Consider the following 22,967-nt stretch of genomic DNA (forward strand, 5'->3'; position numbering starts at 1 on the left):
ATTTTTACCTACTAGGATTCATGAATATCATACACATAGAGGGAGATTACTTGCAAGATTTGGGAACAATGTGGAACTACATCTAACTAGAGCAGCCCCCAGCCCAGTAGCATAGGTGCCTGTATCTTGTAGTAGGCCTGGAGTAAGTGCAGTTTAGTGCTAGCAAATCAGAGGTTTCTGTGGAGTTTCTTCCATGAGGTTGCACTAGAGGGAAAGGATCGATGATTGGGAACCTGTTAGTGCATTCTTACTTAGAAAATACAAATCATGGTTGTATGATCTGCTGTGCTGGCTGTCAGCAACAGAGAGTGCCACCAAGGCCATCACAAGTTGGGATTTGAGTGGTAAGACATTGGTGTGAGCTTGCTTCCATCCCCTTTCCAAACGCTTTAATTTAACAAGTGCTTACATACCCATGTAGCATCTGAGCTACACCCCAGTTCTTTTCAGGGGCAGTCATTTGTCCCTGAATCTGTTAGATTTTTAGAGGACTGGCCACATACCATCTTACTTGCTTTTCCCTTTTGCTCTCTGAAGCAAACTTCAGCACATTCCGTGCCACTGCCTGAGGGAGAGATGGTATTCTAGGGCCTGAAGAAATGAGCCCTACCTGTGGCATCTTTGCAGAGGCCAGGAATGCTGACATCAGTGTGCCAAACATCTCACAAAGGGAAGTTTCTACAGCTACTGAGGTATTCTGTTTTTTATTTCAGTTTTTATTGTATCTATAAGAATTATCACCAAGTTTTCAGCACTGATTATTTTTAATTTTTAGTAACAATCTCCCCAACCCAGCCTACATCTCTATTCAAACCTGTAGCAGTATTCCATGCTGGAAGATGGCATACAGCCATTTACCCATTGCAGCTTGAATCCCTGTGCATTGTTCCTGATCAGTGCAATCTCTGGGGTTGTGGTTAAGGACACAAGAAAGGGCTTTTCACCTCAAGATGGAGTTGCTGCGTGGTGTGACTTTTCTGCTTTGCGGAGCAGGGAAGCTGTTTGTTCTTTGGACCACGTTTTATTAGTCACTACCTTGTACATCCTTTGACTCATGGAACTGGGATTGATGAATGCAGTCAGGAATAGGTGTTCTCTGGTAAGCTTTTTCATGTTTTAGTAAAATGAGGATTGCACTGTCTGCAGTGTGCTTCTTGGCAGCTGAATTTGTCTGATGGCCTGTTGCTGCCAGGAGGGCATCTTCCCACTCTTACACCTGGTGGTTCTCAGAAGTCCTAAATCCATGCTAGTAGGGTCAACTGCATCAGAGCTGGTCAAGATACACCTGCACTGCTATCAGAAGAGCCGCTTATCTGGGTGTTTCCTGCTGCTGAATCACTTGAGCTGCTTGTCAAGCCCAGAAACAGCCCCTGGTGAGCTGCTCCCCAATGTGTGCAATGCTGCCCTGTTGGGCAGGAGTGACAGATTGCTGTGGTATGCGATGCACTTCTGAAACACGCCTGAATCGCTGCGGGATGTCGGCATGCTCTGCCAGCATTGGGCACAGAAATTGACCAAGCAGGGAGAAGCCTATCCTGAACTTGTGGAGAAGCTGGATTGTGGCAGTGCGTTTGTGCACCAGGGACTGCAGGAAAGGATGGAAAGGCTGCATGGAATGATAGCCACCTCTACCATAGTGGGGGCTGCAAAATGCAGGCTCTTCTCTGTGCAGTCTGCTGAGAAGAAGCCTTCAAGCCCTGCTCGGGATATGCTGCTAGTGACATTTTAGTCAGACTGCTGTAGCACAATCAAAGCAACATCTGTTGGGTGGATGCAAAGTGTCCTGCATTGACCTTCTTTCCTGCAGACACTGCAGCAAACAAAGTCTTAAGTGCGTGGAAAACAAAACAATGTGAAGGTTACGGGAAAAGCTGATAGGTAGCTGTGATTATGTGGACCAAGGTCTGCACTGGGGGTGGATGGAAGAGCTGCAGAGCCAAGGTGAGCTCAGCTGGGTGAGGAGCTGTCAGGATTTTGGGTTCTAAGGAAACCAGGTGATGTTTGTAACCCTGTGAAGATGAGGCAGAGTCACAGTATGGTTCCAGGTGGAAGGAACTTTCAGAGATTCAACCCTCTGCTGTGAGCAGGGGTATCAGTGCTAAGGGGAGTTGCAACGTATTGCTCTCCTTGGGTGTGAGGAGGGGCTCGGATCCCTGTGCTGGCCTGGCTGTTCAAGCCACACCTCCAAACACAGGGTGTTACATCACAGCTCCCTAATTTGGCTTTGGGTAATTCTGTCGTTTGTGTATTGGTTCCAGTAACTCCAGCATAAAAACTGGAGGTCTGTGTGGCTGTGCATCTTTGGGACATGGCTTTTGCTTCAGAGACTTGGTCCTCGATGCTCATACCTTTAAGGTCACGTTAGGACAGCCACTGAAACCCTTTGGCCCGTTGTGAAAGAACTGTTAGTTCATCCCTACTGAATCTCTGCTATGTCTTGGTCTGCGCAGCCCTGGAGAAGATGTAATTCCTTGGAGACCCTCATGGTCCACCTCTAGGATTTCTCCCTGTTGTTTTGTTACAGCCAGGGAAGCAACTTGGTAAATCTTCACTCGTGTCCTTGCAAACTGGGTGAAATTATTACATGTATTTTCCAACCAAATTGTTCACTATCTTCTCAAACCAGGGCTAATAACACTTCATGCTGTAGTGCTTGGTACTGGTGACTGCAGCTCTTCCCCCTCCCCCTTTCTACAGTAGCTGCTCGTTTCCTTGCTAGGAGATTTCTAAAAGCCCAAAGGATGGTTTCAGGGAAGTTCACTGATGTGATCCGAGAGTTTGCAGACTGCTCCCTTTGCAGCAGAGTGCCAACATTACCATCACCATCCATCCTCATCCTTGGCACTGTGTAACTCGACTAGGAGTGGATACACAGAGATTTGGGAAAAGGAGGTGTTTGCATCACGGTTCCTGAAAATCCATCCCTTGTTAGGAGCTCTGGCAGGACCAGCAACGATTTATTCTGTGAAATTGATGCTGTGTTTCTCTCTGTGGCTGTGCTGGATTTGCTCCACCTTGAGCCTGTGGGTCCTTGACACGTGTCTCGAGCTCTTTCTGGGAATAAATACCTGTAAGACCTGATGTACTTTTGTGGCTTCTTGAGCAGGCTGCAGCTCCCTGCTGCGTATTGTGGCACCCATGGTCACTGCTGCTGCTTGACCAGAAAGAGAAAATAAGTCAGTGTGCAAAGGAACCGAGTCTGGGGGATGCAAGGGTTATTTGGGGGCTATTTGAAGCCTTTTGTTTGGTCCTGCTCCTCTGGAAGATGTTTGTCTGCCCTCTCCCAGCATCTCCAGCCAAGGAATGTCCCCAGCTCCTCCTCTCCTGTATCCGAACAACCATGAGCTCCCTTCTCCCCCAGATTTTCCCTGGTTTTTCAAAGCAGCCCTTCACACACAACACGAGCCTGCTATCTTCTCCTCCTCCAGACTAAACAATCCCTCCTTCGACCTTCCCTTGCTCTCACCCTTTTTTTCCTTCCTTTTACCTCTCTGCTGCCTCCCAGACACGTTACGCAACCTACGTCTCCTTCGAGAGCCACGATCTCATTGCATCCCCACCTGCACTGCTCAGAACAAAACCTGGGCCCGCATCTCCTCCTAAGGTCCATCACAACACTGGGAAAGCATCAGGAGGAAGGCAGCGAGCTCCTTCTGCAAAGCCCAACATTGTGGGCAGAGGGATGAGCTCGTGTGGGAGCTCTGCGTGAAGTGCTTGGGCAGGACGAGCTGAATATAGGCACGCGGCATCGTCGTTTTTCAGTTCAATGAAGGCACGAAGCCGGCAGCTGCCACGTGCCCACGGGATGGGAAGCACCAGCTCCTACCACCCTCCCTCCCCACGAGGCTCCTCGTAGCCCTGCGAGCACCCCCAAAAACGCTGCTCCCGATGCTGAGCCCGGCAGGAGCTGCACCGGGAGCAAAGAAGAAGAAATCGGAGGAGAAAGGATTCTTCTGGCTTTGCATCATCGCAGTCTGACCACATCTATTTTTGCTGTACGCATGGCATCAAGCACCCGTCACCGCTATTCCTACCATCGCGCCGCCGCATGACACGGCCACGAGCAGGGAAGGGGCTTTGCTCTCCTCGGCCCTGCTGCACGCCCAGGGAATCCGCTCGCCGGCCACTGGCAGAGGACAGCTGGCAGCAGGCACGGCGCTGCCCTCCAAGGACACTTGTTCCCTCCCGCCACGCTGGGCTCGACCGCCTTTATTTAGGCTCCGCTCACAGCCGCTTTCATAGAGATACGGCCTTGTGGTCGCAGGAGCAGTGGGAGCTCGCTGAGCACAAGGCAGCAGTACCTGCTGGTTCCTCAGGGTGCCCACGGCCTCGGGCTGGGGACAGGCACTGCTTGTTGCAGGGGTGGCCGGCCTGGGGGCTTTGCCAGCAGCCAGCGGGGATGTGCTGGGCTGCTGGAGCCCCTCGGCCAGAGATGTGCATTGGCAGCAGTATCCACAGCTTCCTTGGGTGTCCTTCCTTTATTTACTTCCTCCCTTTCATTTATTTCTTTTCTATTCCTTTTACCCCTTTTCATTTGTTCCGTTCTTCTTTTTTCCCCATTCTTTTCATTTTTTTTTCCCTTTTCATCATTCTTTTTTTCCTTTTCTTGTATGTTTTTTACCTTTCCCTTCACTTTTCTTTAATTTCCCTTTTCCTTGTTATTTACCTTTTTCCTTTTCCTTCTTTTCATTTTCTTTTTTCCTTTTAGATTCATTTTTTCCATCCCTTTTTCTGTCCCCTTTTTTCTTTCCCTTTTCAACCTCCCTTCCTTCCTTCTCCTTCCTTTGTATTTTTCCTTTTCCTCTTCTTTCCCTTTTCCTTTCTTTCCACTCCCTCCCCTTTTCAATTTGGCTTTTTCCTTTCTCCATTCCTTTTCCATCTTTTTTCTTTTTTAACCTTTTCTTCTTTTCCTTCCCTTTCCCTTTTTTCATCTCCCTTTTCTTTCCTCCTTCCGACTTTCAATTTCCCTTTTCCTTCTTCCATCCCTTCTCCCTTTCCTTTCCCTCTTTTCATTTCTTATACTTTTTCCCCTTTTCCTCTTTCCCTTCCCTCTTCCTTTCTTTCTTTTCCCCTTTTCAATGTATCTTTCCTTTCTTTCTTTTTACCTTTTCATTTTTCGTTCTGTTCTTTTTTCCACCTTTCCTTTTCCTTTTCTTTCATTCTGCCACTTTTTCCCCCTTTTCTCCTCATTTCCCATTTTTCTGTCCCTCTTCCTTTTTTCTTTCCCTTTTCAATTTATTTTCCTTCCCTCTTTACTTTTCCCTCTTCACTTTCACCTTTTCCTTTCCCTTTTTTCCCCCTCCTTCCCTTTTCCTTTTTGTCGTCCCTTTCCCTTTATTTCTTCCTGATTTTTCTTTTCCTATTTTTCCCCTTTCCTCCCTTTTTTCTCCCTCTTTCACCTTTCTTCCCCCTCCCTCTCCTTCCACTTTCTTCCCTCTCTCCCACCTCCCCACTTTCCCTCCATCTCCCCCGCTCCCATCCCCGCACTCACCCCCTGCCCGCTCCCTCCCCGAGGCGGGGACGGCACAGCCCATCCCCGCCGGGGGGGCCGCGGCTCCACGTGCGGCGGTGGGCCGGGGGGCGGCGGGGCAGCGCCGGGGGTTCGGCGCGCTGCTGGGGAGGCGGCTCGGGCCGGGCTCGGCTCGGCGCGGCTCGGCGCGGCTCCGCCCGCTGCCCGGCGGCGGGGCGCTGTTGCAGGGCTGCCGCGGGCTCGGCCGGGCGGGTGGCGCAGCGCCGTGCCGTGCCCGACGCTCATCTCCGGCCGCCGGGGCGGGAGGAGCCGCGGGGCTCCCCATGAAGCGCCGGAGGATGAACAAGCTCTACATCGGTAACCTCAGCCCCGCCGCCACCGCCGACGACCTCCGGCAGCTCTTCGGCGACAGGAAGCTGCCCCTGGCCGGCCAGGTCCTGCTCAAGTCCGGCTACGCCTTCGTGGATTACCCGGACCAGAACTGGGCCATCCGCGCCATCGAGACCCTCTCGGGTGAGCGGCCCCGCGCGGCCCCCCCCGCGCCCCCCGTTCCCCGTTAGAGCTCCGGGTCCCCCCCCGGGCCGCCCCTCTCTTTCCCGCTCCCCCCCTCCCGGTTTCTCCGGCCCCTACGAATTTTTCGCTGATTTTTTTCTCCGATTTTATTGAGGGGCGACCGAACGGCGGAGCCCGGAGCCGGCCGTCCCCCCGGCACCCCCCCGGCCCCGGGCACCATTTTACGAGGTGCGCTGCCCCAACTCGCCGGGGGCGCGGAGCGGGAGGCGGCCGAAGGGGCGGCAGGGGGGGGCGGCGCGGCGCGGCGGCCGCGGGCGGAGGAGGGGGGGGAGCAGCGCCGCGGGGCCGCGTTCTGCGGAGTGGGGGTGATGAAGTGGGGATGGGGGGTATGCAGCGGGGGGTGCCCAGGGAAAAGCTTCGCCTGGGGGCGGCCCGGGGAGTTCGGGGGGGGGGGGGGGGTTGGCGAGGTGCTGAGCGCGTTTTCCCCGCAGGTAAAGCGGAGCTGCACGGCAAAGTGCTGGAGGTGGATTACTCCGTGCCCAAAAAGCTCAGGTGAGCGGGGAGCTGCGGGGAGAGGGGGCACGGGGCCGTGCATCTGCACACACGCGCACACGCGTGGGGGGGGGGAGGGGGGGGGCGCGGGAGCGGCGCCCGCTTTTACTTTCGCTCCGCGAAGCGCCGCGCGGGGAGGAGAGAGCGGTGGGGGGGGTCGGGCAGCAGCAGCAGCACGGGCGCGGGGAGGGGGTGTCCCCGTCACTCTCCCCACGTTCCACCCGCGAGGAACACCTCTCCTGCCCCGGGTGGGCCGCAGCGCTCCGTTTCCCAACGAGCTCGGAGCGAGCGCCGTGTGTCCCAGAGCGCGGCGCGGCCGGGGGCAGCGCGGCATCGCGGTTCCGACCCACGTTTTCCCCACCCGACGTGTGAAGCGGCGGCTGCGGGCTGAGCCTCGCTTGTGCCTGCGTGGTTTATGCCGTGCTTTCGGGGGCAGCGACGCTCCGGGGGCGAGCCGCAGCGACGGGTGCTCGCTGCCGCATCCGCACCTCGTTATACCTCGATTCGTGGTTTGCGAGTTGAAAATCGGTGATTGCGCCGTCGGGATGGGTTTGTGTGCGTCTGTGTTGAGTGTCGGCGGGTTAAATAACGTGTTACGAAAGTTTTTTTGTTTTTCGTTTTGGGGGAGTTTTTGGGAACGCGGGTTGCCGTTTGGTTGCAGCAGGGAAAGGGAGCTCTGCTTAGGGGCGCCGGGGGGGTGCGCTGTTGGTGTGCCCCTAAGGACGGGCTGAGCATCCCGGTGGTGGGGGCAGATGGGAAATAACAGTAATATAGCGACAGCCATAAGAATCATGATATTAATAGTAGTAATAGCAATGATGATAACGTTGGCAGTAGTGGAACACCCGAAGCCCAGCCCGGGCACCACAGCACAGCTCATGTCCCAGTGCTCCGGGTGGGGGAACAGCCCAACTGCAGCTCCCACTTCTTGGGGGGGAGCTGGGGGAGCCTTTTCTGCCTCCACCAACACAGAATCGTTTTCAAAGGGTTCTTTCAGGAAAGAATCGATTCCAAACGAGTTTGTGGCTTCCAGCAGGAATTACTCCTCCGGCTGTTAAACCCCAGAGGCTGTGGGGGCTCCGTGCTGGGCACCCCTGAGTGCCCTCAATCTTTCATTCCATTTTATTTTGCTTTATTTTTCCATCCTTTCTGCGCTGCAGCACCTTCTGGAGGGTGGATTATTTTTCCCACTGGTGCAGGGCACAACTCGGGCTTCATGCCCCCGGCCCCGTATTGCCACTGTCACAGCTTGGCAGTGGCTGCAGTGCTCCTTTGGGGCAGAGCTTTGCGGGCAGAGCCTCGAGCAGCACTACACACGTGCTGAGAGCAGGCCAGTGTGCTACCAGCCATAAAACCAGGGCAGAAAAAACTGGATTTTCGGTTCATTTGGACACGAATAGCTTTGTTCCGGGTTCAAAATGGAACTCAGAGCAAATCAGAGGGAGGTGATGCTGCAGGGGGGCTCACACACTGACCCTGGTGTGTTGCTTTCATGTGATATTCCGTGTTTTTGGTGGTGCAGGACTTAGACTGCAGAGCCCCGTGTTGTGCCGGTGGGTTCTGCTCCCAGTGCCACTGTCCCTCCCCAGGGTACAGCGTGTGGCCACGGCCACCTCTGGGGTTGGGGTTGGAAAAAAATGCCATGAAGGAAGGGGATAACATGGAGGGTGTTTGTTTTCTTTTTCCTTCTCCCCCCTTCATCCCCCCCCCCCTTAATCTGGAAAAACCTTGGCAGATGGACACCGCAGCGCTCAGCCCCGCGCTTATGCGTCCCCACGGCTGTGCTGTCACGTGTGTGGGGGGACCTTAATGCCTTCAGAGCATCAGGAGCAGTCCTGGGCACCGTGCTGGTAGATGTGGGGCAGTGCAGAGATGCTCCTCCCCATGCAAACCCCATATCCAAATGGGAGACCCCGAGCAGGGGGGGGGGGAACCAGCAGAGCTCGGTATTTGGGGGCAGTGCAGGTGGGTGTCTCCCTGACTGCCTGTGGCTTTAGCTCTTGATGCCTGCACTTGGTTGGTTGTTTTTTATTTCTCCTCATGTGTTTGTGATTTGTGTGAGCAAAGCCGTGGGAAACAAGCAGGCTTTGCTCGTGTGCCCATGCAAAGGATTTACCCATTCCCCCAAGCTGAGGGTAGCTCGCTGCCGTGGGGCTGGCAGTGCTGGTCAGGTGCTTGTTCGTAAACCATCATTAGTGATGATGGGTGTTACTCTGTTTGATTCCTCCCAGCCTGCTGCAGAGCAGGAGGGGTGCAGGTGTACTCATCGTGGGGTCTGCTTTTGGAGTTTGAGGGGGCTTAAATTAGCCTGAGGTGCTCCCAGAGATGGGAATTAATAAAAACAACGATGACCATTAATTAATTAACCCTCAGATCTGTATTGTGATCCAGCAGTGCTTCAAGCAGGGGTCTGAAGTACAAACTCTCAGTGGGAGTAATAGTAGGATGGGATGGGGTGTAACTTACTGTAGGGATCCTGTTTCAGCAGGGGGTTGCACTGTATGTTCTCCAGAGGTCCCTTCCAACCTCTACAAGTCTGTGATTCTGTAGGTGGGATAAATGAGGATGAGATGTGATGGGGTGGGTGGATGCCGTGGGAAAGGATGAGTGCAGTGGGATGGGATGCAGAAGGATGGGTGGTTTGAGACAGGATGGGTGGGGTGAGATGGAACGTGGGGTAAAATGGGGTGGGTGGGATGCTGTGGGACAAGATGAGTGTGATGAGATGAGGTAGAGTGGGATGGGAGTAGGGATGGGTGGGTTGGGAAGGATAGGATGGGTGGGATGCAGTAAAGTTGATGGAATGGGATAGGATGGGATGTGGGATGGGATGAAGAGGATAGGATGGGGTAGGATGAATCTTTTTCCTCGCCATGCAGGGATCTTGCAGCTGTGCACCCAGCCCTGAAATCCCCCTGGTGACAGCAGGGACAGGAGTCTGTGGCCACTGGAGGGATCAGGGTTTGGTAGTGCCGCAGCAGACGATGTGTTCTTTGGCTCTGGCTTCCCCATGTCTTTTAGTGCTCCATTTCTCTTATTGGCAGAGCCCCCTTTGGAGAGATCTGCAGCGCAGAGAGGGTCACAAAGAGGGGCTGTGTATTAGTGGTGTTTTGCAAAAGTATTTTGGGAACAGTGACCCGAAGCATCACATCCCTAGCATGCTTCCACCTGGAGCTTGCTCCCAAGCAAGGGCAAAGCTTTGCAAAACCTCTGGCCACTGGTGGGTCCCCAGAGCAGGCTGCAGATTCCCTGCACCGGGCTGAGCGCTCATGCAGCCGTAGAGAAAGGAGGCTCTGTGAGATGCTCTGGGCTGAAAACGGCAGCAAAAAGGGGAAAAATAACATCTGTTAAAACACAGCGGGGAGGTGCAGGCGACCCAGAGGGAGAAGTGCAGGGATGCAGAGCTGTGTGGCAGCGGCACCTGGGCTGCAGGGCAGGTGTGTGCCTGCATCTTGCACTGCTGTGGTGCGTGGAGGCTGTGCCGAGAGGTTTCCTTGGAAACACGTCAGCTCTATGGGGATGGAGCTTTCCTGAGATGGCTTCAGGCTCGGCAGGAGGTGGCCGGGGCTGGACTCGGGGCTGTCCCCTGGGGCTCTCTGGGCAGCGGGGTGCTTTGGTGGGGTCTTGCTGTCTCCTTCCCAGAAAGCCCCTGCTATGGCTGCCCGCCCGCCACCGCAACTCGGGGCTTTCTCTTTGCAGGAGCAGAAAGATCCAGATCCGAAACATCCCCCCGCACCTGCAGTGGGAGGTGAGAAGCACCACGCTTGCTCTGTGCCCCCTCAAAGCACCCATGTGGTCCTCTGTTTACCTTCCAGTAATCCCAGCTGGGAGGTGGGGAGGGCTGGGCTCCTTCCTGTTGCTCTCCTCTGGTCTCTCTAGAGTGATGGGGTGTGGGTGGGTGAAGGTGATAGAGCTCTTGGGTAGAGGTGGCTTGGAAATGGCCCTGAGGAGCAGAGGAGTCCTCCTAGAAATGGCTCATCCCAAAACTGACTTTGGAAGGAGGTCAGGGGTGGAGCAGGTTCTGAGCCCGGACGACTCCTGCTCCGCACTTCCCACTTTTTGCTCTCTCCCCAGGTGCTGGATAGTCTCTTGGCTCAGTATGGGACAGTGGAGAATGTAGAGCAAGGTAAGGTGATTCGCTATTTCTGTCCTCAGGCTTAGGGTTTGGATTTTGGGTGGTCCTGTGTGGAGCCAGGAGCTGGGCTCATTGACCCCTTGGGTCTCTTCCCACTCAGGATACTCCATGATTCCATGGTTTTCTTCTCAGCGTCCCCCCATCTATGCAAAAGCCCCATTGCTGATCCCAATTGCATCCCCCACAGCCGATGCTGGAAGGGCCAATCCTAGTGAATGTAAATGTGGTTTTCACAGTGATTAGGAAATGGTTTGCCCTCTGCTGCAAACATGGGGTACCACAGGATGGAGTGGTAGTGCTGGCCATCTCCTGCTGTGCACTGACACTCACTGTCTTTCTTTTCCCCCAGTTAACACAGACACAGAAACTGCAGTTGTCAACGTTACATATGCAACAAAAGAAGAAGCAAAAGTGTAAGTGGCTTCTTTTTTTTTTCTTTTCTCTTGTCTGTGTTTTCTTTTTGTTCTGGGAACTTGGTGAAGCACCGTGCATGGGCAGGGGCAGCCACATTTACTTCTTTCCATGAGCCAAAGAGCTGGTGCATCTCCATGTGATGAGGATAGGTTTTGTCCACATTGCTATGGCACTTCCCATGGAGAGCTGTAGCCCTGCAGCATCTAAGCAAGAGGAGACCTGAGATAGTACCAGCCCCATTGCCCTCATTGTGGACCCTCCAGGCAAGACAGATCTCCAGCCAACCACATGAATTCTCACAGCAAAGCGCAGTTGCAGTTTCCCAAGCCCTCGGCTTCCTTGGGTTGTTTTTAATCTTGTAGATCTTCAGATACCTCCAGGGCTGTCTCATGGCCCTGTGCTTGTTCCCTTCGTGCCTTCTCTTGTCCCCAGGCAGCACTCAGCTGTGTCCACTTGCAGTGCCCTCCACACCCCATCTTTCCTACCAGCCTGCAGGTCCCTGTGGGTATCAGGTCCTATGAGCAGCCCATCCAGGAGTTGTCTTCTAGACTTGAACTGGGAATGTGCTGTGTTACCACCAGTACAACCAGCCTCAGCTGCTGGGAAGGAGGAATACAGAGAGGAAGGTGGGAGCGGTGCTGAGGAGCCACTGCAGTGGTGGGAGTCCTGCGTGTACCTCTTGGCATCTGGGGACAAGCCAAGTTGGAGGCCCAGATTGGCAAAAACTCCATTTCTGCTCCCTGGAGCCATGAGAAGCATCTGACTGACTTCTAGAAGGCACCCCTTCACCATGCCCTTCTCTCCCTGCCTTACAGAGCAATTGAGAAGCTCAGCGGCCATCAGCTTGAGAGCTATTCCTTCAAGATTTCCTACATCCCGGATGAAGAGGTGAGCTCCCCTCCGCCCCCCCAGCGATCCCGCCGCGGGGGCCACGCTTCCAGGGAGCAGGGCTCCTCCCCGGGGGGCTCCTCACAGCCCAAACAGCTCGATTTCCCACTGCGGATGCTGGTGCCCACGCAGTTTGTTGGTGCGATCATAGGAAAGGAGGGCTTGACCATAAAGAACCTAACTAAGCAAACCCAGTCCAAGTAAGTACCTCGAATGGTTTTCTTTCCTTCCGCAGGACTCTGTAGGTTCCCTTGCTTTTGAACTGTTGGCAAACGTTGTATTTTTGGGGTGTAGCTTCCTCAGAGGGCAGTGAGCCTGACCCGTTGTCATGGGGTCCCATGGGGTCGGCCAGATCAACCCCACATCCCAGATACATCCTTGCTGGCCTGGGGGGAGTGTGCTTCCAGCAGGGCTCTCAGAGGGAAACTTGTACTATAAATAGACAGAAATGGAGATTTCGAAGCTTGGTGCTTTACAAAGCAGGAGAGCACTGCCAGCTCCAGTGCAGCCCCAATATGGATGCGCTCACTGCAGTCAGCCAGCCAGCATCACTTGGGTCACAGAACTCTCACCCTGAGAACATGGCTTGGGCTGAGCACTGGGAGAAAATAGGCAAATGTGGGGACAGAATGGGGATCCGAGAGATGGTGACTAACTTTGCCCATGGGATTTGCTCCTTGTTGGTGCTCTATAATGATTAGAGATGTCAGATAGGGATAAATGGGGTGCCGCGCAAGTGTTGCGTGAAGGTTGGGCTTTTTGGAGCAATTTGAAGCCTTTTTTTTTTTCACAATCTGATGTTTTTACTTTTGAAGAAAAAGGAAAAGCAAGAGAAGGACTGTCTTGTTGAAGTTTCCCATGTTTCTCATGTCGATGTTTACATTGATTGCATGGTTTTCCTGCACGCTTTGTTTCTGCCCAGATTTGTTTGTGTTTAACCCAAAGCTGTCTTCTCCCATGTTCATCATCCTGAACCCGCTGATCGCACAGGACATGAGCCTCCTGTACCAGAACATCCTCCAGGGCGTCCTATTTCTCAGAGGAGCTTTTAGAGGAAATTATTTGAACCTTAATAGTGCATCCGCTTGAGCCGAATTCCTTCCAGCCCCAGCTGATGCTCAGCTGTCTCTGAAGCACGCTGACCACTGCAGATCTCTGTATTATGGTCTCCAGTGTTTGTGCCCCATGATCTGCAGAGCAGAGTGGTGTAGTGCTTGGCATAGCTCAGGAGGATGCTCTCTTTGCTGATGCTTGCTTCTGCCAGCAGTTAGCAAAGACTGGTGCCCATCCTGCCCGTTCTTGTATGAAAAGTTAACCTCCAGCCTGGGTAAGAGAAATGTTTGAAGATTTACATGCATGTGTCCCTTGGGCTGAACTTGGAGCTCAAGCTCTGCTCATCTTCTTTGCCACATCCCCTGCTCCCAGAGCTCATGGGCGATGGGTTTTAGAGGTGTCCTGGTTGACAAAAAGAGGTTTGTATGGAGAGGGGGCAGCACCCTAAGGAGGGGAGCGTGGCCACCTCGTAGCTGTGAAGGCACCTGCTGCCCTCCCAGCTGCAATGTGTGCTAGGTTTTGGCTCATGGCAGCCCTGCTTCTCCAGGTGAGTCCCTGAGTGTACTTGGCAGTGGGTGTGCCCTCACCCTTGCCACCTGAGACTGGAAAGTTTTCCTCTGCAAGCTCTGATTTCTGCCCCAAAACGTTTGCTGCTGTGTGGGCAGTTTCTGCTGCGGAGGTGTAGGCTTCCCATGCCTGCTACCACGCTCAGCAGTGGCCAGAGATGCTTCCTGAGCTCTGGGGACAAAGCCAACCCTAGGCTGACCCATCCTATTCCATGGCAATCCCCTTCTCCATCCTCCCACTTAACTGGACCTGTGCACTATCAGCACCGGGATGCCTGGAGCCCTCTGGCTCTGTGGGGAGGACGTACCTGGATACAGCAGCCTGCTCCTGGTGTCCTGTCTCCGCCTGGCAGACTGAGCTCATCCTTGCACATCCACATTTGGGATGGATTGTAGGCCAGCAGGAAACCTGGCCTATCTTTCTCTTGGATCCTCATTGTTTTGGAGTCTCCATCCAGCTCATTCGTGGCTCTCAGCTCCACTTTGATACCAGGGCACAGCCACGTGCCCCATCTCCACCAACCTCAGCTGCCTGTGGGGTCAAGAAGGTGCCCAGCTCCATTCTCTTTGCAGTGGCCACAGGTTCCTCCGTGTACCTCCCAACAGTCACACCAAGCTGGTGTTAACATGTCACCACCACGCTGAAGCACGGAGCTGTTGTCCCCTCTGCTGGCACTTTGTGATCCTTTTGCCAGCCCATTTGTGTCACGGGGTGGCAGGGGATGTCCCCGTGCTTGCTGAGCATTGCCTCTGAAGGAACAAGTCCTCCAAGTCAACCTGATGGAGCTCCGCAGCCTGAGGCAGCTTGGAAGGTGTCACGTGTGAGTGACAGCAAGCAGCTTGGTCACTGTGTGCCATAGACACAACAGAAGCAGAGATGAAATCAACCAGTGCTTCTTTGTACAGTCCAAGGAGGACCCGTGTCCTACCTGAGCAGTTCTAGCCAGAGCTGTAGGACATCTGCTGGAGCGACACAGCCCTCCAGGCTACCAGACTCTGCTCTTCCTCTTCAGTGCTTGGCTCAGACCACCCCCAGTTCGTTTCAAAGCTGCTGTAGTAGACATTTAGCTCAGGGAAGGCTTGCCCAGCTGCTCCCCTTCCCTGTAGATGAAGCCTTCATAGTCCTGTGTGCTGGCTGGTGGGCTCCTGGAGGAGATGACCCACGTGAACCTGCTGTGACCCCTCATCACCCAGGCATCGTGCTGGGGGACACCCTTCACACTACAACACTTGGCCTTGCTTGCCCTGCAGCACCCACAAACAGTCCTGGCTGGGACGTGGACCTCATAGAAAAGCAAGAACTTGGCTGTTGCCAGCCAGTGCCACAATGGAGCTGAACCTGTGACGCTGGTGACATTTGCTTAACAGCGAGTATGGCACCTTCCAAGGAGGTCGAGGCTGGCTGCAAGATGGTGGCCACACAGCCAACAAGATGGCTGCACCGAGTTGCCCTCTGGGGGGTCAACGATGCGGTGGAAAAGGAGGAAAGCTGTTCTTCAAGATGTGTGGTTCGTGCCCGGGAATCTCCTACCCTGCTTTCCTCTCTCCTCTCTCTCAGGGCCCTTGCCAGGCACGGTGAGGCCCGTGCCTCCTTCCTGCCACCTGCCGAGGGAGGAGCGAGGAGATAGAGCACGGGCTCGGCCAGTGCGCAGGGGAAAGCTTTCTGGTCTCACATGGAAGGGCGTGAGTACAAGAGCTGTTGTTAACGTGCACGTGTGACTCCAGGCTGTGGAAACCACGGGTAAGTCGTCCCTCTGTCCTGGAGGACGTGGCGGTACTGCGCAGCCTCAGGTATTGTGCAGAGAGATTGAAGTTGGCCAGAAGGCTCTGAGCCGATCCCTGCTCCAGCAGGATGAGCCACAGGGACAGAGCTGGCTGCTGAGGGTTCTGTCCAGCAGAGATCTGTTCGACCCCATCTCGGCGTGTTGTTGGATGGGGGTTGACATCCCACTGTTCCCAGGCAGATGGCAGAGGCACATGCAGGCCAGATGCAGTCTAATCAGCGGAAGCAAAACACTGCTTCCAAGGGGCAGTAGATGTTACATCAGCTTTGCCCAAAGACGGATCAGATGTTGAAATGAGCCTGTTTGTGTTTAGCAAGCTGAATGCTATACGCTCAGATGCCTTCTTGCAACACCAGCCTCATCTCAGGGCCTTCTCTCTGCTGGTTGTTTCGCCATAGGGTTGACATCCATCGGAAGGAGAATGCTGGCGCTGCCGAGAAGCCCATCACCATCCATGCCACACCAGAGGGCTGCTCCGAGGCGTGCCGCATGATTCTTGACATCATGCAGAAGGAAGCTGATGAAACCAAATCGTAAGTGCCCCTGGCTGAGGCACGTCATGTCAGCGGGTTTGCTGGGCGGTGCCGTGGGGTCCAGAAGCTCAGGTTGCTCTAGGGGTGTGAACTTGGAGAGTTCCCTTCCAGTTGAAACGATCCTATGATTCTAAACCATGTGAAACACAGGAGTGCCATCAGGTTTGAGATGTCCCCAAGCTCCACTTCCCCAGAAGCTGGGAAAAGCAGTGGGATGCAGTGGTGTTCTGTTCCTTCCGCAAGTTGCTGCTGCCATTTGCTGGAGAACACTCTCTGGGCCAACTGGTCCTTGAGATTTTGGGTTTTTTTCGTATTTCAGAGCAGAAGAGATCCCCTTGAAAATCCTAGCACATAACAGCCTGGTGGGGAGGCTGATAGGCAAGGAGGGCCGCAACCTGAAGAAGATCGAGCAGGACACCGGCACGAAGATCACCATCTCACCGTAAGTGCTGGGTAATGCTGACAGTTCCCCACCATCCAGCACGCCACTGAACCATGCAGCCACGTCCTCCTTTGTATGTTCCTCATCAAGGATGGGTAGTGGCACTGGGGAAGAGCATCACATCTTAGCCCTGTGCTGTCCCGAGGGCGATCCCTATTGTCTGCTTTGATAGTTCTCCTTTCTTTTTGGCATGCAATATAACAGCATCTCCTGTTCTGTCTGAATGTGGGCTAGTTTGCAGGATTTAACTATTTATAACCCTGAGAGGACCATCACGGTGAAGGGCAGCACAGAGGCATGCTCCAATGCTGAAGTGGAGATCATGAAGAAGCTGCGAGAGGCCTATGAGAACGACATCGTGGCTGTCAATGTAAGTTCCCAGCCCACCCCTCTGACATACCACTGCTTCAGGGCCACTGCTGAGGCAACCAGAAAAAAATGGAGCTGTGGGGGACAATCTGTTGTGGACAGGGCCGTGCTATTTGGTAAAAAGCCTCAAAAGCCCACTCAACCATCTCTGTGTGTCTTTACATTTCTAGCAACAGGCCAACCTGATCCCAGGACTGAACCTTAGCGCTCTAGGGATCTTCTCGACAGGGCTGTCCATGCTCCCATCCTCAGTGGGGGCTCGAGGTGCTGCCGCAGCCGCCCCTTACCACCCTTTTGCAGTAAGTGCATGAGAATTTGGGGTGTGGGTGTTAGTTTGTGGGAGTCTTTGTAGCTCTTGGAGTTGGGTTGATGCTGTAGCTGTGGGAGGAGTGGCATGGGGAGCCTTGAGCAAGAGCTCCAGCTCTTGGCTAGTCTGGGAAGATGCTCGCTCCTAGGAGGAGAGGAGGTGAATGCCTTTGGCTTGTCCTACTTTGGGTTTTGCTCCCTGGGTAGACAAGCTGCATGCTGGTGTTGCACTGAGCTCAATCTCACCTCTGCCTAGGACTTGCCATGTCTTGAAGGTGGTTCTCTGCTTTTTACCCACACTCTCTGCATCCCGTGCGTCATGGCCAGGTGGTGCCCTGCAGATGTGGGTGCACCACCTCCTTAGAGAGGCTGAACTGTGGCAGGACCTGCGGGCATTGCTGCCAGCATGCTGAGCATGGCTGGGATGGGGAGAAGCAGCAGCACCCCCTGCTCACTGACACTCGGAGGGTTGTGATTACTGAGGGCGTATCTTCAGAGAGAAACACCACTAGAAACTCTTTTGTTGACATGAAATAGGTCCTTCTGATTTTTCCAAAAGTCTTGTAACTAGTAAATGTAGGTACAGCCTTAGGAAGGAGATGTACGTAAAAGTGTTCGGGTATCTGGGCTGTGTTGCCCACTGTAGTGGAAATGCTAAGTCATGGCCTGAAGCAGTGATTGAGCACCTGGTGGAAGGCAGGGCCAACCCAGGGGAGCTCAGGTGCACGCATTGTACCTGAATGACTGGAAGGGTGGAGACAGGATCTACCACTTCCCAGATCTCATTTAAGGGTTGGCAATGGAGGCAAGGGTATCTCGCTGGAGATCCCTGCCTACCTGAGGAGTTCCAAAGGTAAACAGTTTCTTCCTTTCACTTCTGCATCCGTGGCTTCTGCGTTTGGGCTTGTCCTCATCTGCTGCAGCCAAAGATTTTGACACGCTGCTATTATGGCTGTGCTTTCCATCCCATTATAGCGTTATGCCTACATGTGTCCATGTTGAGCTGCACAGACACACACCAGGACACATGGAAGCCAAAAACCCATGAGGATGGTGGGCAGGGAGGACACCAGGCCCCTGTAGTGGTGGTGAACAACCTCTTGTCCCCTAGCATCTGTAGGGCACCCTTAGTGTGACCAAGAGATGGAGTGCAAACCTGCGAAGCCAGGCCAGCTCCCTGTCTGTATCTCTCTCTGTGTGTTTGTTCAGATGCTTTAAATGCAGGGAGGATGCCTCACTGCATGTTAATTTACTTTTGTACTGTTTTCTTTTTCTGGCAACGCCAACAGCAGAGTGGCAGGAGGAGAACGGTGAGTGCTGAGCCCATGCGCATGGGCTTGTGGTGCAGAGAGGCGGCTGGGTGTGACCTTGGGGCTTGTGGCCATGTGTGGTGATACCCAGATGAGTCCCTGTCCCCTGGGCATTGCTAAATTCAGGGCAAAAGAGCATTGGAGCAGGTTGAAAGCAAAGGGAGCCCTTTCGTTCCTTTCCTGCTTTCAGCCTGTGGAGCAGCAGGGGAGTGTCTTAGCATACTTCATGTCTACGGGGTGCTTGGTCAGTCTGTCTGTCTGTATGTCTCTGAGAGAGGATGGGAAGTACAGTTTGGTGCCTTTGGGAGGTGCAGATTGGAACATCTAATTTGGCAGCAGCATTTCTTGCTTTATGGACTGGAGCAGCTTTCAGTTCTTCCAGGCAGGCTCCTGGGCTCCTTTATCCAAAACTGTGTATTTCCCAGAGCAAAACAAGGAGCAAGCCAATGCTAAACAGGGAATTGGCTCCCAGGCAGTTCCTTGCCCCCAAGGAACTGGGGCTTGTTTTTCACATGAAATCCTAGAGGTCATTACAGTTGAAAAACACATCCAAGATCCCTACATCCAACCCCAGCTTGCCCCACTGTGCCTACTGACCGCATCCCTCAGTGCCACATCTCCACAGCTCTGGAACACCTTCAGGGATGGTGAGTCCCCCACCAACCTGGGCAGCTGTGCTGGTGCCTCACCACTCTTTCTAAGAAGAAATTGTTCCTAATATTACATCCGTGTCACTGTCAGAGTGGTGATCGTGGTGGCTGGAGCTCAAATCCTGAGTTTTGGAGAAGTGTGTGGAGCATGACGAAGGATGCTCGTGGTGTGAGGAGGAGTAGGGAAGTACTGAGCTCCCCGTGCCCCTGGGGCTGGGCAGGGTGCTGTGGTGCAGGAGATGATGCCTGTGGCTGGAGCACAAGCTTGGTGCAACCTTTACTTTATCTCCTCTGGCACTGAGAATCATGTCATGAATCCATGACATAAAATCTTTACTGAGTACCACTGTTGGTCACAGCATTGTTTTGGTGTTGGTTTGCAGACTGAGGGACGTCCCCATGTCCCTGTCACAGGTTTTGGGGACGTCCCTGACTCTGCTCCCTGTCCCCCTGCAGAGCTCCTCGGCGTACCTCTCAGGGCTGTATGGAGCCTCCCCCGTTGGTGCCTTTCCACATCAGCACCCCGTAAGTGCCCCTGTATCCCCACGGGTCCCCCTCTGCTGTCCCCAGGGCAGGGATGCAGCTTGGGGTAGCACTTGTCCCCACACAGTGCCATGCTCCTGCTTGGCAGGCTCTGGCTGGGACGGTTTTGGAGATTCATGTGCCAACCACCTTCAAAATCAGGAATGGCAAATGGAAAAAAGCAGGAGTTAAGGATAAACCTTTGCTCTCCCTGGCAGCTCCCTGAGCAGGAGGTTGTGAACTTGTTCATCCCAACGCAGGCAGTGGGGGCCATCATTGGGAAGAAGGGGCAGCACATCAAGCAGCTGGCACGCTTCGCAGGGGCCTCCATCAAGGTGAGCAGCAGCCTCACATCTGGCTTTCTTCCTCCTAGGGGGTGGGAAGGGGCTCCCCCAGAGAGCTGGTGCCCACCATGGGGTGGTGGTCCTATCCCTGCAGCTCTCTGTGTGGATCCCTGTGTCTTGGGGGATGCTGCAGCACCCTGATGTTCTCCAGACATGTGGGTGGCAATGGCTGAGTGTGCACCAGAAGTGCCAAGGAGCTGGATCACCCTCTCCTAGGAAGGGAAGGGAGGTTTAGGTAGTGTCTACGAGGCCAGGTGTCCCCATGGAGCTCTGGGGACAGCACCTCCCAGGTGGGTCTTGCCAAAGCAGAGCCTGCTCACACCCTCCTGCCCCCCTCCTGTTTTGCAGATTGCCCCAGCAGAAGGTCCTGATGCTACTGAGCGGATGGTCATCATCACGGGGCCACCTGAGGCACAGTTCAAGGTGGGCTCAGTGCTGGCAATGGGAGCACAACTCGGGTATCCCTTGGGTGCCTGGTGGGTGATGGGGCTGGGGGACACTGCTCGTTGGTGCTGGGGTGCAGGCTGCTGTTTTCCTTTGTTTCACATCACCCTCCCGCAGGCCCAGGGGCGAATATTTGGGAAGCTGAAAGAAGAGAACTTCTTCAACCCGAAAGAAGAGGTGAAGCTTGAAGCCCACATCAAGGTGCCTTCCTTTGCAGCTGGCCGTGTGATAGGCAAAGGTGGCAAAACGGTACGGCAGGCGCAGCAGCAGGGCTGGGTCCTCCTGGGTATGGCTACCCCAGCAACACAGGCTCTGCCTTCTGCTGCAGGTGAACGAGCTGCAAAACTTAACGAGTGCAGAGGTCATCGTGCCCCGAGACCAAACCCCGGATGAGAATGAGGAGGTCATCGTTAAGATCATCGGGCATTTCTTTGCCAGCCAGGTGAGGCTTTCGCTGCGTCTTCTCTCACCTCTCCAGGTTCTGCCCGCCCTACACGAGCATCCTTTTGCTGGCGGCTCTGGGAGGCACTGTTGGCGTCTCAGCAGCTCTCCCCAGTGGCGGTAGTGCAGAAATTAAAGATAGGCTCCGTCCGGGTAAAGCACACATTTGGGCACCCCGGGCTCCTCTGACCGCCGCCTCTCGCTTTCTCTCCAGACTGCACAGCGCAAGATCAGGGAAATCGTCCAGCAGGTGAAGCAGCAGGAGCAGAAACACGCTCAGGGAGCCCCTGCCTCGCAGCACAGCAAGTGAGGCTCCCTCCCAGCGCGCCGATGAATGTACCCCTGCCAGCACGGGCAGGGAGCAACCAAAGAGCACCCCGGGGCACAGGGATGGCGTGGGGACGGCCCCCTGCACCCCGCAGCGCCCGGCCTCTCCATCCCACAGCCTCCGCCTGACTCGGTTCCTGACGCTATCCCTTTAGTTGGACTAACATAGGCAGAGGGCTTTGGGATTTTGTTGTTTTGTTTGTTTGTTTTTCTAATCGTTTCTATTATTTCCCCCCAAATGCCCCGTTTTGCAACCATTCCCTGGCCAGGTGTGGCTGGAGGATCCCATCCGGCACCCGGTGTCCGTGCCGGTCCTATATTTTAGAATTAATATATCAATAACAAAACTAATGCTGGTTTTTAATTTTTATAATTTTTTTATAATTTTTTTTCTGTTTTTTTTTTTCTTTTTTTTTTTTTAATGTCACAGGGGTGGGATGTTTGTTTTAGTCAAAGCAGGCTTTTCTAGGCTTAAGGAAAAGAGCTAGTCCAGTGGTTCTCTAATGCACAGTAGCACAGAGTTGTAGGATTGCCAGCAGGAACAACAATTAAAGAAGTGTTAACGAGCAGTTTCTTAAGGGCTGTGAAAGCAGTGCCATGGGGACTGCCTGTATGAGCCAACAGAAGGGATACCGTCTCCTACCAGAGAAAACTCTCCCTTTCACACGCCCTTTCCTCTTTGCTTCACAGAGTCCAAAACTGGGTTTTGCATCTGTTCTGCCCCATGCCCTGTCCATCTGTCCATCTCTTTGTCTCCATCACTGCCAGACAAAGCTGTGCTCAACGTTAGCACCCCAAAACCAGCCCTTCCCCGTGGTCAGCCCGCAGAGAACAACCCCCCGCTCCTCCCAGGGCTCTTTTGGAGGATAAATTGCTTTTTGGGAGCTTTTTTTTTTTGTCATATTGAAGGGAGAAATAAGAGGAAAAAAAATATTTTCAAAACGTTGTTGGCCCAGGGCTTGGAGAAAGAAAAGACCTTGCAAAAGTTTTTACAAGAACACAACACGCATACACACACACACAAAGAACTACCTCAGGTTTTCGTACCTCAGCACCTTGCGCTTGTGTTTCCCTTTTAGAGATTTTTTGTATGCCTTGTAAAACTGATAGTTGGAGCAATTTTTTTTATTTTTGTAATAAAAACAAAAGTTGGAAAACTATCTCGACCAAATCAGCTGCGAGGCGGGAGGAGGAAAACCAGCCCACGCGTCCGAGAGCTCTTCTGTAATCTCCAGCTTGCCCAGAGCCAGTGGCCGTTCCTTTGGAGAAACGTTCAAAAGAGGAGAGGAAAATTAAAAAAAAAAAAAAAAAAAGAAAAAAAATAGCACAAAAAAAAAAAAAAGGTAAAAAGGAAAAAAGGAAAAAAAAAAAAAAATAATAGCAAAAGGTGACGAAAGCCAAGCGGCAAAAGAAAGGACCAGGGCTGACCGCCCGGCGAGGTGCTGAAGGCTGAGCCCGTGCCAGCGATGTACCGACAGACTGCAATGCCAGTTTTTGTCTGCTGCAAAGTGTTCTGTGAAAAAAGCCAACGACAACAAAAAACAAAATATATCCAGCTAACAAGAGCCTGAGCTTGCTCTGCGTTGCTTTCTTTCCTGTGCCCTGTGGTGGCCGTGGCCAGGCTGAGCGCAGGGTGGGCACACAGGCCCCGGGTGGGAAAAGGGTGGGTGGACTGGAGGGCTGCGGTTGGGGACTTGGGGGTTTTGTTGTAAATCCAGCAGCGTGGAGGCCCTGATGGCCAAAGGAAGAGCTGTGCTGTCCCTGTCAGCCTCCAGTGTGCCGCGTCTTCGCTGCTGACCTTGGAGCTGGATGTTGACCCGATGGACTCAGGTTGAAGCCCAACCTCCCACATCCCACCCCCTCAGGCTGCAGCAGCCTCACCGCAGCCAAATTTCACCTCCCAC

At 53.8% G+C, this 22,967-nt stretch overlaps 1 protein-coding gene across 2 annotated transcripts; it reads left to right on the forward strand.

Moving 5' to 3' along the window:
• Positions 1-5,793: 5,793 nt before the first annotated feature.
• On the forward strand, positions 5,794-21,046 carry IGF2BP2 (insulin like growth factor 2 mRNA binding protein 2; the record flags this gene model as incomplete). 2 transcript variants are annotated; one of them, XM_079540015.1, is made up of 17 exons in its annotated part: positions 5,794-5,983; positions 6,475-6,535; positions 10,235-10,283; positions 10,610-10,661; positions 11,020-11,083; positions 11,900-12,172; positions 15,774-15,908; positions 16,228-16,350; positions 16,585-16,720; positions 16,890-17,018; positions 18,315-18,335; positions 19,442-19,510; positions 19,726-19,842; positions 20,200-20,274; positions 20,413-20,544; positions 20,624-20,737; positions 20,951-21,046. In XM_079540015.1, 17 exons carry the CDS (start codon positions 5,794-5,796, stop codon positions 21,044-21,046), a joined length of 1,836 nt encoding a protein of 611 aa, XP_079396141.1. The 2 variants fall into 2 exon arrangements, with proteins under 2 accessions (XP_079396141.1, XP_079396142.1); XM_079540016.1 differs by lacking the exon at positions 18,315-18,335.
• Positions 21,047-22,967: the final 1,921 nt, after the last annotated feature.

This window comes from Tetrao urogallus, assembly GCF_951394365.1.
Source record: "Tetrao urogallus genome assembly, chromosome: 9".
NCBI lineage: Eukaryota > Metazoa > Chordata > Aves > Galliformes > Phasianidae > Tetrao > Tetrao urogallus.